General features: G+C 43.3%; 1 protein-coding gene across 1 annotated transcript in view; it reads right to left on the bottom strand.

The window, feature by feature from the left end:
• Positions 1-14,928, bottom strand: part of emilin1a (elastin microfibril interfacer 1a) — a 30,295-nt gene extending 15,367 nt beyond the window's left edge. The window contains exon 1 of the mRNA XM_086263746.1: positions 14,570-14,928. Coding sequence (XP_086119872.1) covers positions 14,570-14,682 — 113 coding nt within the window. The 5' untranslated portion in view covers positions 14,683-14,928. The remainder of the gene's footprint in view (positions 1-14,569) is intronic.
• Positions 14,929-16,331: the final 1,403 nt, after the last annotated feature.

Genomic DNA, 16,331 nt, shown 5'->3' with positions numbered 1-16,331 from the left:
CTTGACCCTCTGATGTCTCTCTTGATAACGGCTGCAGATAGATTTGAGACACAGACGTCCTTCAGTCACTTTCTATCATCATTTTCATATTACCCACAATCCCCATCTGCGGCTATTTCTCCAGTGGTCATTACGGCCAATTAGTGTCACTCCCAGAGTCATCTACGCAGAACTATGAAGTGTTTTATGGATAAAATTTGGAGAACACAAGGAGCTCCTTCATCCTGGGAAGTCAGTCAGCAGCTTTAGTCCCTCTTCTGTCTCGTCCTTTCATCCGTCTGTCTGTCAGTCTTCACGTCTGTCACTTTTCTCTCTGTGTTACCGTCTTGTTCAGTCTCACACAGGTTTTGGCACCCGAGCGCCTCTCTGTCCATCTCTGTTTATTATCTGCTACTCGTCTCCTTTCCTTTTTTCCTCCTCCTGTAGCCTTCGTTCTCACCCCGTAAACTGTCCCCCTCCTCATTCCAGAGCTTGTTTCATTGACAAGAAGAGTTTATCATGTTCTGACCCCCATGACCTATTACCTCTCTTCATGGGAAAGTGAACTAATTAGTTGTCAGACTGCTGTTAATGTTTGTTGATCTGAAACATAACATATGCTACAGATGGATGGAATCAACCACATCCACACCTTAAACATGTCAATTTTCAAAAACTTTACTTATTGTTGGAGCTTTTTCCCAAAAGGTTTTCCCAAAGTTCTGGAGAAAAAACTGTATCTGCTTCGGGAAACTTTGCTGGGTCAGGACATTTGCAAATACCCCATCAACCTGATCGCGGTGCCAAAGCCTGTGCGTTACATACGAACGCTGAGCCCATCAGCTCCGTAACATATGCCAAGGTCGCGAATCTGAGACATCCACTTCATCCATCCATCCATCTTCATCCGCTTTGTCCGGGGCCGGGTCGCGGGGGCAGCAGCCTAAGCAAAGAGGCCCAGACCTCCCTCTCCCCAGCCACCTCCTCCAGCTTATCCGGGGGAATACCAAGGCGTTCCCAGGCCAGCCGAGAGATATAATCTCTCCAGCGTGTCCTGGGTCTGCCCCGGGGCCTCCTCCCGGTGGGACATGCCTGGAACACCTCACCCAGGAGGCGCCCAGGGGGCATCCTTGTCAGATGCCCGAATGGCCTCAGCTGGCTCCTTTCGATGTGGAGCAGCATCCACTTCATTTAATTATAATCAATAAAAACAGTTAAAAACAACCGTTGAGCATAATTTTCTCTTGCAGAAAGCAAAGAGGTCCAGGTGATGGTTAAAGAAGCACCTCAGACAACATTTTGGTTTAAATTCATGACGTCAGTCCAACAGTGAAGAAAGGACAGGAGGGCGGGGGCAGAGCGAGGGGAAGACATGCGGTAAAGGATGGATGCTCTCAGCCGTACGGCACGTGGCCGCCCGCTCAGCGCCCCGAGCTTTAAAGTAGTTACTGTTACTTTTCACTGTACACTTACAAAAAGGCTTTTCAACAACTTCTGTTGAGAGTAGAAAAGTTAAAGCACACAGGGATTAAAGTTTCATTTAAAATGGAAACAGCCTGTAAGATTTGTTACTCTCTTTTTTAAATGGGACTTCTTTATGTTTTCTGTCCACAATAATAGATGTTCATAGACGTTCATGGCTCTACGTGACCGATTAGGCTGTTGTTAGTTTTGTTTTCACAGCTTCCCTCCTCACGCAGCCACAAACTGACCTGTGTCTGTTCTGTCTTCTGTTAGGTGCATGTGTAAACCACTCACTCTACAGCCACGGTTTACTTAATGTGATGACAGATTATCACTGACATGTATGAGTGGGTCAAAAACAGTGGTTACATCTGTTAAATCCGCCTGTGATTCCCCCTCATTAACATCTTTTCGGATTGGCTGAAGGGAGCGTCCTAACGTTCCCTCTGATGTGTGCTATGATGTTGAATTATTATTTATAGTGTTCCTGCGCACTGTTTTGGTAGAGCAGTGGCTTAATGAAAGTGAGCTCTGTGGATCATAACCATAGTTTCCTGCTGACTCGATGCTTGATGTCAGCTGAAGGGTGAGAAATTTCATGAGGATAATACATTTTGTTTCAGTGAACACAAAAAGTATTTGTTAATTATTTAGATCTTTAGTGTCTGTCTGTGAAGCTTTTGTATCTGCGTGTCAATCGAGTTGATCCCATAGAAAATAACTGTGCAGATGTTGATTCAACCTGAAATAACCCAACAGCTGCTCTGACCTCCGATCTTTGTCTCATCCTGTGGCGGGTTAGATCGATCAGTAAGGCATCTAACATCTAACAGCATGTTTCAGACAGAGGGTACCACAGCAAGCAGAAAAACTCAGACGTGCTGTTGAGATTTTACTTCTTTATCTCATATTGACACATCTCAAGGATTAAATGTGTAGTTAAACATCTTTAGACTGAAAGAGGAGTTTTCACTGTTCGTGGTCCTTCATGTAAAAGGCTAATAATACATGTGATGGTTGTTTCTCTTTTCACCAATAAGACATGGAGTTTGAGTGGAGGGGTTATGGGAAAAACACATGAAATATTGATGGCAGTTAAAGGCCGTGCGCAGAAACTTGTGGCTTATTTGGTCCGTTTACAGCATATCACGTTGCCTCACACTGATGTGAAGTGGTTTCTAGCTTTCAGCCTGGAGTCGGCACCACTGAATGATATTTGGCTGAAATCACCCAGCGCCCATGCGTCCAAACAGCACTGGAGCTGCCTCTATATGCTTCCACAGATGCAGCACAGACACTCGTGTGATTTGTTCCACTAGCTGTGCATTGCTGTTTTTAATATATTACATTTTCCTCAGTTACATTGTGTTTAATGTCTTTGTAAAACTCGGTCTGGTGGTCGGTTGCACTGCATTATGCTTCGTGGTGGTTTGCTGGGTTACCGCTGGTCTTGCTCTCTTCTACTTAAAATGACTGAGAAATGGGAATCGAACATGTTCATCAAAGCAAGAGTAAAAAGAGAGCGTTTCAAGTCACACAGCCGTGGTTAATCGTCACCGCTCATCCTCCTGTTCTCGCACTTTAGCTGACTTGTTTTCGTCACAGGGATTCAGTGGGACAGCGCTGCCGCTCACTGACAGCAGATAAAGCTTAGAGCTGGCAACACCCCGCCCGATTTTCTCTGACAGAGAACAGAACGTCTCATATAAATAAACGTAACCATCGATCATTTTTTCACTTCTGAGCAGACACAGATGTGCAAACACGCATTCGTATCCATATACATCCAGAACTGCCTCGATCTGGCAGCTTTCAAACACTTAGTGTACACACCGCCCTCACTGTGGGCTCATTTTCCAGTCTTTCCATCATGGGATGACAGCCGTCTTTATATTTGTCAGATGATGACGAAGTCTAAGCGCAAAGCTCATTGAGTGCATGTCTGTCCCAAAAGCAGACTTTGCTGGATTTGTTGAAGTTTTCAGGCTCTGTGCTGCATAGATGACACATCTGAAACGTTTCAGCAAACCCGTTTTCTCCTCTCTGGCTAATCAGCATGAAGTTAGGCTTTCTCAGCCGTAATCCAATAAAGTCCCAATAATCCAAACGGCTGCAGAGAAATCACTCAGATGAAAGTGCACTAACTAGACTTGGCATCTTTGCCCATAAGTGTGAAACACAATTGCACGCACACTCAGCTGTGCATTCCTAAACAAGCACTAGCACACGCACAAAGGTAGACGCAAACCTGAGTGTCACCTGCTCATTCTTCACAAACACACATTACTATTGTGAACATCATCATTAAAATCACTGCTCAGAACATAACACGGCAGGAACACGTGTTCCTCCGTGGACACACCGTCAAGACCGTGACGTATGGATACTAAAATACTTGCTTTGGATTTCACAGTGCCGGTGTTTGGACAGTGACACGTTTTTGTAGTTTTGCCTCTGACCAGCACGATGGGGGACTTTAAATCATACAAGCAGGATGTGATTGAAGAGCCAACTGTCAGCGTTATTTCAGGCCGTTTAACAAAATTGCTCCATTAACTGTTCAGCATTGGCAGATGTTTTTATACATAGTGCCCCATTTTCAGATGGTCGAAAGTAATTGGACAAACTAACAGAATTTTAAATAGAAGGAATGGTTTTAATATTTGGTTGAAAGTCAGTGAGTGAAGTGTAGAACATTTCCTCCAACGATATTTTTCTCTTCCTTCTATCTGCTACATTTCGTTTGTTTCGTCTTTCCAAAAAGTTGTGTTTTGTCCAAACTGTGTTGGCTCTTTTCCGTGAAGGCCAGCCTGTGCTTCCTGTTCCTGGGTGTAACCAGCGGTTCACAACTATGAACTTGTTTTTCGTAACCAACTAAAGATTGTCGATTTGATCGCTCCTTAAGTTTTTGCTATTACACTCATGGGATTATTTTGGATTTAATGATGGGCATGTTCACTTGCACTGACATCTCCTTCAACCTCGTACTGAGAGCTTGAGTGGACAGTACCACCAAAACATACCAAGTTCAACACTCAGAATCAGCTCCAGACCTCCAGGATCTGCTTCATTTACCATTAGAAAAATACAGTAGCAGGTTTCGCCTGGACATAAAAGAGCTTGTTGGTCAGTTGTCCAGTTACTTTTGAGCTACTGAAAAAAACTGGCTTTGTGTAAAAATGGCTGTAGTTGATAAACTGTCACAGTCGGGGTGTTTGCGGAGTGGACGCAGAAGCAGACACAGGAGAGAGAAAATGAAGGTTTAACAAAAAGCCGTTTATTTGGCTGATAGTAAAAAACCACCAAACAAAGGCGAGGCGAACTGGGGCAAAACTAAACTAGAAACTAAACTGGGAGCAGCTAAACTTACTATGACGACTAAGACGTGAGACATAACATGTAAACTGAACAGCAGCATGCAAAACTTTGAACATGAAGTAAACTAAACCTGCCAAGAACACGAACACGAAGAGTAGAAAGCAAGACTCTGCGACCCGACGTGAAGTAAACAGACGACCCAACAATGAAGAGAGGAACACAGAGGACACATGCACAGAAGGGTAACAAGGGAAGTGGAAACACCTGGAAACACAGCTGATACAAGTGAACACACGCCACAGGGGAAGCAAAACTAAACACACCGAACATGGAAACACAAGACTTTCAGACAAAACAGGAAACATGGAAAGACGTAGACTGTGACAACACAGGCTTGACGACGGGACATGGAACACGCAGACATGAAACGCACAATAGACAGAACGATACACAAGGAGAGGAAGATAGAAACAGGAAGCAACACATGAACAAGGGAGCATGGATGAAACTAAGACATACTAATAATACACTAGAACTTACCAATTACTCTAATAAATCATGAGGAATCAAAAACAGTAAATAAACCTAAAATGCTGGTCACAGTCCCGCTGTCATAAACAGCTCATGCATTAGTTTTGTTAATGTCCTTGAATCAGAGCTGAAGGTCTACACGAGGGCTGTTCGATATAACGATATAAAAACATTTATCGTGTCCTATCACGCTATCGTTGGTTTCGTGGTGTCGTAAAATAAACTGTTTATATTAATATTGTTTCATCGTTTGATGGTCACTGTAGTGGCTACATTAATTTCTTAAAGTAAACCTTTCACAATAAAGCTTAAGATCCTGTTGAGACTTTTCAAAATAAACTGAATCATGTGAAAGAGTATGCAGAGAGTTTATGGATGAGAAACAAAAAAGAGCCGTCAGGTGCTAAAAAATAAACCTTAGACTCAGACCTTGAAAGGAAACGGCGGCCGTTACAACTTGTGTCTAAAAATGTGTCGTTGCATGCATCGGTTAAAACACTCGACTCCAGCTACCCCAGCTGGAAACACTTCAAGTCGAGCTGCCCGAGATTCACAGAATTTACAGAAAATGTTACATTTTTGTGATTTATATCGTTATCGGGAAGACAGATGTCTGATATCGGGATATGGTCATATCGCACAGCCCTAGTCTACACTTACTGAAGCTGACCGATTGATCCAGCGTGATGGCATACAGAGGCAGAGCTACAAAAAAAGTGTGTCACTTGCCAAAATTGTACCAGTTGGATTGTATTCACATGAATCCCAGTACGCTGCTGTACTCCCAAATTAAAGTGCACAGCTGTTGCCAGTATTGAATCCTTTTTCTACAGTTTGCTTACAATAAACATGATTTACGCTTTACTGCTGTTAATGCATTTTAATGATGAGAAAGCTTTCCTTTCTTTGCTTCGATAAACTAATAAATCATTAAAAAAACTTGGATTGTTTCCGAATACTCACATCCTGTTAGATAACTCACCGACTGAAACTCTAAACATGTCTAAGAGTAAATGACATTAAGACATTTGGACTTTGGAGAAGTTTGTAAAGCTAAAAAGCTAAAAATCCGAGTTATTACAGGCAACTGAGAATTAAAGCGCTCGTGTTTGAAATGCACAGGTCTCCATGTATGGGTCTGTACTATTGCCTCCCATCAGGGGCCATTCAGCAACGTTTCCTTTACTATATCAGCTCCACAGTATAATACTGCACATGTGCAGAGCAGTTCCTGCACATGCTTCAGGATGTTTATGGCTACATTGTGTATTTTCAGGATGCTTGTCTGACAGTAGTAGATAGAGCCAGAAATGTAAAGCTAAAGTACAATGATATTCAATCCATATTCAAACATCTATTGTGCTGTGCAACCAAACATTGTTAAACCTGCTGAACTGTAGTTGAAACTCACTATGTAGGCTGAGTCTGTAGACGCTTTCCTTGTGCCAGTGCAAGTGGAAAGAGTTCAAGTGGAAGTGGACAAACTGGTTCAGGTAATTACAGAAGAAGGTGTGACTGAGGCTGGGGTCATGTGGAAGTAATCCAAATGGACACACAGAGAAGGCATTTCAAAAATCCACATCCATTTATTAAATTGCATTATGTAACCTTTTTTTATCATAGCGCTAAAAACCCTTTAAATCCACACATTTGTATCAGTATTTCCTGAGCCGCTCCTTCCCTCAGACACTGTCACATTTACAAGTGTAACTTTGTTCTCACAGCTTTGAACCATCAGCAGTAACAGAGACTTCTGTCAGATAAGAGGACGTACAAATGCAGCTCTTTGGAGGTGTTCATTGCACAAACAGTATTGTCTGGCTTTTTCTTTTTCGAGGCAGGAGGTCATGTGATGAGCCGATTAGTTTTTATTGACAGTTGTAATAAAGAGATTAGCGATGGCACACTGGAAATGTTCTGGGATTGAGAAACTCACAGCATCTACAGTAATTTCCATCACCTGTCGACCTGCCGGTCGTACTGCAGAAAATCAGCATCTGCATGAGAAAGGCGGGACAGGTTTTTTACTTCATTTCAAAAACTAAAAAAAATGTCCAAGATTTTCTCTAGCAACTTTTTTTAAACACCCATTTATCGGGGATTAGCTCATAACTCATGTGGTGGCACAGTAAAGTCGGGCCTGGGTTCAAAGCTACCAGCTGTTAAATCACAAATTAAGCTGAATTCAATTTCACTTAAAACACTAAAGCTACAGACCACAAAACCAAAACAAAATACTGAAAGGGGCTAAAAAAGTAGAGTAAAGGTGAGTAAAGTGAAGGTGAGTATAAAGTTACTTTAACATGATAAGACATACCTGCTGCCTTGCCGCCTTAAGATGTTGCTGATTTCTAAGGATGAACCAGGAAATTGCTTAGAGTTTGTAGCTATGAACAAGTGTTCTCTTGTAAACAGTAATGTGAGTCATTGTTACCAGAAGGTTAATGATTATAGCAGCTTTAAGTCAACGAAACGGGAAAGCCGCGCTTTTGCAATGCAAGAAAGTAACCAAACGATTGGCCTTGAATGCTGGCTTCACATCCTCACATCCACGTCGTCAGTCTCCCACAGTCACAAACATGCAAACTATGCCTTCATTAGCTCTCTGGCAGACACAGAGCAGGGAATCTTTGAACGTATGCGTCTTGTCTTTATATACAGAGCTATAACTCAGCGTGAGTGAAAGTCTTACACCTGCCTGAACCTTGCTTTAATGCCCAATAAATTTCAGCTCCCTGTAAAACAGCAGACAGAAACTTCACAGCCAAGCAGGAAGTTGTGATCTGACATCTCTACCCACGCATTCCAGGTTCATTATATTCAGCAGCATCACTGCATGGGACCTGCACAGAGAACGTGCGGGTAAAGTAGAATATTCGCATCGAATGAGTGGGCGGAAGAGGGAGTGAAAGAAAGAAAAGAGTGGGCTGAGGTTTAATGCTTAAACAAAGAAATCCTTTGGCGGCGTCTATTGTTGAGGAATCTTTCACTTATCTTCAAGGAGAGGCCTCGACAGCAACCTGAATGAGTGGGTTGAAAGGGGTAGGCTAGCATTTGAACTGTGAACCGGAGGTCGAGCGTCCCTATGAAGTCCTTGTACACACAGTGAAAGGCACACGGATCGCCACGGATGACTCGAGTGCACTCACTCATGCTTGAGCGATCCCATTTGGAGAGGCTAACGTACAGAAAAGGCAGGCGCACGCATATTTCCAGGCTCTGCACACGTTTTACTGGCACGCACACCAGGACGTGCGTGACTATGTAAACTTCTCTCTGATTGTTTAGCCTGACGGTCACCAAGATATACTGAGAATGTCTAGGATTCTGCCATTTGCTTTAATATTATTGCTAAGACACATCAGCATTCGGAGGTCTGCGGGGGATTTTTGGTGACCCACTTGAATTTTAGCCATTTATGGAAGCGTGCGCATTTAGAGCATAAGTGCTCAAAGCCTTAAAATCACAGTTGCCCAGAATAGCAAGGTAAAGCTCTCCAAGCTGTTTGTAGTACAAATGTCCTGTCATGGCATCCGTGACCCGAGTCGAGGCTCATAGTCTCAGCTGTTGAGCTGTGTGGGGGGATGTGATGGGAAGAAATCCCAGTCTTTATAACTTTCTGTAGGTTTATGTAAACAAAGGACAGCTTCCTCATATGTGATGCGCGCTGAAACTATGGTAATTAGGTTACAAAGGCTGTGCCTGGAGAGCATCCCTGTTCCCACATGGCATTAGCATATTTAAGGAGATGTTTTTTATACTGACCTAATTAACAGGAAGCAGAAAATACGGATAAAGTGAATTTGAGCACGTTCCAAGTTTTGGTTCAATAGGAGACAAACAGCCTGATCCACCGGCTGCATAGTGCAGCGTTAAACATGTTCTAACTGTGCAGTCCTATTAAATTTACAATGAAGTTTACGCCCCTCACTTCTGAGTAATTTTGTGGGTAGATGTGTCATATAGATGGGTGATTGTTAGGGAAATATTACACTGACAGAGATGAGCTGGAGCTGATCAAACACGTGCCAAAAAGACAAATAGAGGACATGCTAATCACTTCTGTGCCAGTCAGACAAATCAAATAATTATGTTCTTCAATTCTGTTGCAACAAGAGTTAAAGTAATAGCCATGCTTAGTGCAAATTAGCAGATGTTACCATAGTAACATGCTAAAACTAGAAAGCTCATTGGAGCTTCTTAGCTGCTGCTTACATGAGATGATATCAGAATCAGAATCAGAATGGGTTTATTGCCAGATGTTGAGGTTTACAACATTAGGAAATTGCTGCGGTGCTTCAGTGCAGACAATAAGAATTAAAGTGCTATGTAGAAAGAAAGATATGTGCATGAGATATACATGAGATATATACATGAGAATAAGAATTAAGAGTGCTACGTAGAAAGATATATACATGAGTGCAGGTGGTGATCAGTGCCAAACATGAAATGATGCAGTGACACAGCGTAGGGTCATGTGTTAGTGGCGGGGACAATCATGTGGTTATTGTTCATGTGTCCAACAGCAGAGGGGAAGAAACTGTTCTTATGGCGAGAGGTTCTGGTGCGAATGGACCGGAGCCTCCTGCCTGAGGGGAGCAGGTCAAACAGACTGTGCCCATATTTAACACAGTCTTCAATTTAAACTGTCAACGGTTGCCCCAAAGTGCTTCATATTGGTAAACGGCCTAAAAATCTACTTGAGCATTCAAACAACATGTTACGTTCACGTAACCACCGAGATTTATGCACATTCACAACACTTCAGAGCAATTTGGGGTTCAGTATCTGACAACAGTCAGTGTTGTCTTGTGTTGTGGGTGTCAGCCACCAGGTTTAAATAAAGATAACCAACACATCAGCCCGGTTCTTAGTCTGTGTACAGATCATTGTCCATTCACACTATGGATGCTTATCAGCTTTGATAAAGTGATACAAAGCAATAATATCTGAGTAGGCCTACAGTTGGTGATTTTGAGATTGGATTTCAGCCACACAGACCGTTTGCCCGCATACAGACAAACTCACTCAAATGTTACAGGTCGACAATTCTTGGACTACGACAGAAACGTGAAAGCTTCCTGCACCCATGCCCCCTGATTCTGCACATTCATATGCAAACATCTCTTTAACAACACTGTTTACTTTTTACCCTGAGAGCGACATCAATTTCTGCTTGGAATTTCATCGCAAGTCATCCAAAAGTTGTTGAGACATTTCACTCAAAACCACAAATTTGAACTCCACGGTGGTCCTAAAAGAAAAAAAAGCTACCACGAATGCTGAGATCATTCAGCCTGTATCAGCTGGCAGGCATTACCATCCACACAGCCAAACTTAAGCACTTGAGTGTGTGAGAAATTCAACCCCCTCATTGTTTAGTCTCACCGTGCATTAAGATCGGCTGAGGGAGCACTTTATGAGGTGTTTATAATTTATAAACGAAGAGCACAAAGTGTTGGATCACATGTGGGTGAACAACAGTTGTGAACATGATATTTTGGGCTAATGCTTAGTTGAATCTAAGGATTAGTTCCCTGTAGATTTATGCAGATGTGGTCAGTTAGGTTTTGCATGCATTGATGTTAAATAAAGAGGACTAGAACCACCGAACGCTGCCTTTAAACTTCTGCGATGCTTAATGAACGGATGCTTGCTCAGACGCAATTAAGACAAGCTAAGTTGTGGACAGCAGCTCCCACATTGCTGAACAATCCGAATCTGCTCCTGTTTCCTTAATAATTCCTTAAACAGAAGAAGAGCGTTCTAAACAGAAAACCACAATGAGAAGGTTAGAAAGTGAAACAGAGTCTTGTGGTTCTGCCGGTAACTTTTGGTCAAGAAGCTTTTGGAAATTTCACATTTGATTCATTTTCAGTGGATCCTTAAACCTTAGGCCCAGAACAAAGAAGCCTTTGTCATTCAGTTATGAAGGACTGACAGCAAATCTCGGTGTTTACGACTGACGTTTCAGTTCAGCCACAGGAGTAAGTACCAAAAACCATCAGGGCTCCGCATTCAAGACTTTTGTTCTCAGTGTCATGTTTGAGGACACCAAAATAAAAAGTTTAGACTTTTGAGTACGGAGAGAGGCGACCGACTTATTCCAAAGCCATTTGCTGCACAGGGAGGTACAACAAAGTTACACATTCATTTCATTTTGCTCCAGATTACTCCAGTGTCTGAATAAGTGTACAGTGCATTTGTCTCCCTTTGTGACCCATGTATAAGGGAACCTAAGTGTGATAACTAACAGACGGTGACAGTAAGCATGTTCTGCTCCTTGCTACCCTCCAGTGGTGATCTAATGCCTCGTCCATCAAACTACCAACGAGCCAAAACAGGTCTGCAGTCCACCTGCATCCATCTCCAACATCTCCTCCGCTCTTCCTCAGTCAATATCTGCAGCTTGGAGATTTTGGCAGGAGATGTGTCAGAAAGCTCTGGGTCCTCCTGATCCCGCAATCAAACCTCTGCTGGATGTCTCCAGTTCATACCAAAGCCTTTGCCGCTTTTGGAATACTTCACACATCTGTCAAAACAGATCACTTGAGTTCAAACAGATGTCAGAGGGGCAAACTGCACCGTCATGGGCCAATACATTCTTCTTCCTGATACGTCACTTTGTGTGTGCGTATGTGTGTGTCCATCACAGGCCAACCATGGTGACTCCTTCATAGCCTGCTGGTTGCAGCAAAAGGAAGCCTTTTAAGAAGCAAAGCCCCCCCTCTGCCCCTGTCAGTCTGTCTTTTTTCTTGTCTTGTCTCCCCTCCCTGCCTTGTTGTCACTCTTTCACTCTCTTTTGCCATGCCCGCTTGCTTGGTCTCACTCCAGATAGCCTTTTATACCACTTTTTCTACTCCTGCAGAGACAGAGAACGTTTTATGCCTACTTGTCTCCGTCTGATTTTTTTTCTTTTAGCTTCCTATCTCTTGCTTCCACTCGACCAATCAACTCGTTCTCCATCTCCATCTTGTGTCCTCCTGTCTGTGGTTACAGCTCAACTTGAATGCACACGTGAACAGCTGCTTTTCGTCACAGACAGCATCAGCAGCACAGAAACCTGATAGAAACCTCTGTCGCAGGAGCTCAGCTCCCAGAAGCTTGGCCTATCCTGCCGACACATACACACTAACTACAAACACATGCAGGCCTCGAGGCAGACCCACACCACATGTGAGTGCAGTGAACCTTTTTATTCACACACATGTGCGACTACCTACATCATCAGATCAGTTCTTTATTCATCCATTTACAGCCGTACAAGTCACTCGCATTGTCTGAGGGGGTCGTCCACACACGGGCCCCTGAAGGAGGCGATCAATTACATGCTAATAACAACCTACGGGGTGGATACAGGATAATAAAAATTATACGCCCACTAACAATATCATTGGCCGGGTCTGAGCTGGGACGCCATCAGTGACTACTAAGCAGCTGTCTTAGGATCAAAACGGGAATGGTGCAAATCCAGCTGAACCAGCAGTTCTGAAAAATGAAGCCAACATGAAAGGTTAAAAAAAAACTAACGGAATTACAAAGCATGTTTACAGGATAGAACAGACGGGTAACAGACGTCTCCGAAAACGTCGGAGCGCTTTTGAAAATATGCGGTGTCTTGATAAACTGAGCAGATATTTGAGGTTTGCACAGCTACATTCTCGCCTGAAAATATGTTAAACGTTTATTTTGTGACCCAGAAAGAATAATAAGAGTAATATTAAAACTAACTAGCTGCCGCCATTGTTGGAAACTGAGCTGGGCTGCGCTATGAATTCTGGGATAGGTTGGGCCCGACCCATCCTTCATATCTGGGGAAATGAAGAATGCATTTTTCGGCATGGTGGAGTCTTCGAATTTGGACAGGCTTCGCCGTGTCGCTGTAACGTAATTGGTCTACAAATGCGGCCTCCGAAGGATGCAGCCGCTAACTTTGGAGACAGCTACGATACCGGACACTGCTCCTTCTTCTTCGGGGTTTGGCATCCTTGTACATGCAGTGCTGCCATCTTCTGTTTCAGTCCGTTATTACACTCTTAAATCCTGCTACTTATTCCTGCGTCTTTTGGGATCTTACAAAGCTTCAAACGACGCGTCGACTATTAAATCAGTCGTCGACGATTTTGATAGTCGACGTAATCGTGACTAGTCGACTATTCGTGGCAGCCCTAATGGAGAGTTTCCCTTTTATAAAAGTTTCACGGCCATTTGAAAGTTAATCCAAGCTAAAGAAGCTAGCTAGGGCTGCTTGAATTGACTGACGTTTTACACTGTAGCCAACAGCCACCTACTATACAGCACCTTGTTCCAGGTGATGGTGCCCTTTAAGACAATCATCTTTGTGTTCTAGTAATAGAAATGCTAGTATTTGTAACTTAAGACAAACACTGAGAAACACGGTATTGCACTAGTACTGTTCAGAAATGCACCTCTAACCAAGCTTGCTAGCCATTGCTGATAGCCTAGCATTCCACCCTCTCACATTAATATGGTGACTTCTGGCTAAAGATAACATAGTAAGTTGCATCTTCTGAAACATGCTAGCTGCAATGCTGAGCCACAACTTTTACTCTGAAGGAGCCTTCTTCATGGCTCTTTGTCAGCTTTTACTCAGCTCATTAGTAGTTAGCCAGTGTTTGCAGACAAACATAAAAACTAGCAGCAACTGTGGCAACCTGCTGGCAACCAAAGCAACTCCTAGGAGATTTTTGTGCAGCACTTTCTTTGTAAACTCAGACAGCCAGAGCCAGCAACCTCCAGGAACCATTTGCCAACCAGTCTGGGAATAACGGAATTACAATTTTCACTTGGGGATCTGGAACAGTAAATGTCTGTAATTCCTATAAGCTCTGTCCAGCTCCGGGGCCCCTGAATCATCACACTCCACCCACCCACTCACTCACTTACTCACGCTTTATTCCCGATTCTCTGCTGCGTAAGAGACTTTATCACCAATAACACATTTCATGTGAAAATGAGAATTCAGACCACGTGTGAGCTGCTTATAAACGGCCCATTCATCTGATGCTTGAATGGTTTAAACAGATACAAGCAAACTTTAAACAGTTGTTGACTAATAGATTGTTGCATCCATGAGTTCATCCATGAACGGACCAGTGGGGAAATTCACAGGTCTCGAACCTTTCTTTGGAGAAGAAAAAATAACAAAGCAAACTTTTTTAACCAAAGAGTTTAATTTGAAACTATTTTTAGGTAAACAAACGTTTTAAACTGAACGAGTCACAGGTTGGTGATCTCTGCGCGCGGTGGACCTTACCTGTGCCTGCTCGCCGCTCTCTGACCCGCTGGAACTGTAGACTCCGCGTATCCCAGACCCGAACACACACGGGCTAGTAAGAAGGTAAGCAGGTAAAATAAATGCTCCATCATTAAATCCAATGTAAGTCAAAGACAAATGAAAGTCATTTAGGTCCAAAGTCTCTCCAAGAAAAAGCCCGCTGGATCCGTTCAGTGACGCACAGTCGGTAAATGCAGACGCAGAGCCATGACTTCACAGGATGATGAAGACCCGCAGAGTCCAGTCAAGTGCATTTCAGACGCTAAACTGCGAGCGTGCTGGAGGCAGACTTCCGCTGAAGAGCGAAGGAACAAGAAGCAAGTTTGCTGAGCTCAGTGAGCCCCATGCCAGCTCCCTCCCTCCCTGCATGCCCCCTACCCTCCCCCGTTTGTCTGTTTCGCTTTGATACTCAGTTTACTGGAAGTGCACTTCGCTTTCTACTCTGCTTCCCAAGTGTACTCGTGTCGACGTGCGTGACGCTTTTCAGTGTGTTGTTATCTTTTTAGTAAGTAGTAAAGTTGATTTATTAAACGCTTTTCATAGACAGACAGTCACACGCACAGAGTAAAGTTATTTTTAAACTTTACTTAATAAACGTTATAACCTAAATCGTCAGAATACGAAGTAGACTCCTCTGCTCTCAGGCCCTGCGCCAAAATCACAGTGTAAATATAACTGTGGATAAACTGTATAGAAAAGATGGCCATAACTTATCTAGATGGATGAGTTAGAACAACAACCTGTCTCTGAACTATTAAAACCGCCCAAAAATATACTTTGAAATGTGTCAGTTTGGACACATTTCAAAGTATATTTATTTTAATATGTGCTCACGTTAAAATAAATCACACTGAGCTAAAGTCAAGGCTCTGAGGCATGAAACATGCTTATTTATTTCTGATATTGTCCCAGTTACTTATTTTACTTTGTTTTACACGCTGTAACTGTAAAACTTTTAGTCTCATCTTTTAAGCCAGCCTGGAATAGAAAATCGATTAACTCAAAGTAAGGATTTTATATCGTAGGCTGATGTCAGATTTCAGTCTGAGAAGCAGATGACATCGAGCGACTCCAATCAAACGCACACAGACAGCAAGTAGTCGAAGCATTGTGGATATTCTTGTGCTCTCTGAGCCAAGAGAGAGCTTTTATTCATGCCATGATTTACGCTGCTCTTCATTTCCTGCTTCAGTTCTCTTCCTGCTATTATACGTATCCAAAGTGGGCCAACATGCCCAACAGTTAAATATAGACGGCTGCGATCTCAGCAGCTCTCCTGTGAGTGACACGGTGTCCAAAGTCGGTTTAAAAACAGTCGTTTTTATTTGTACCGTGCTTTCAAATGTATTTGGAAACATTTGCTGAACTCTAATTGTCCACACTCTGTGATTCAGACGAAAGAGGGGGGAAAGGACACACTGGCTGTCATGGTCCGTGGGAGTACCCGGAGGGGTTTTCCTTCTGTGGCTGCTGAGCCATCCCTTTGGGGCAGAGACTGCAGTGCTTCACCTGAGCCTCTTCTGCGAGCAATCAGCGGGAGACCTACTTAAGCTGACTCGACTGCTTCTCCTCGCCAGTTTGTTCTACTCTTCTCGGTGGTAAATGACGTTTGCCCTTCGTGGTTTTCCTCGTGTGATTTATCTCTTGGAGTAATTTCTGTCTTCCCTTCATTCCGTGGAGTTCCAACCCTGGCTTCACCTTACTTGGACAGTCTCTGTCTCCCTGCCTGCTCACCCGCCTG

The sequence above is a fragment of the Aulonocara sp. 'chitande type north' Nkhata Bay genome, linkage group LG15 (genome assembly GCF_057382095.1).
Source record: "Aulonocara sp. 'chitande type north' Nkhata Bay isolate Kocher_YH1m ecotype deep benthic linkage group LG15, A_spYH_male_GT1.1, whole genome shotgun sequence".
Classification (NCBI taxonomy): Eukaryota; Metazoa; Chordata; class Actinopteri; order Cichliformes; family Cichlidae; genus Aulonocara; species Aulonocara sp. 'chitande type north' Nkhata Bay.
The sequence above is the reverse complement of the archived record's forward strand: the minus strand, read 5'-3'. Positions and strand labels throughout refer to the sequence as shown.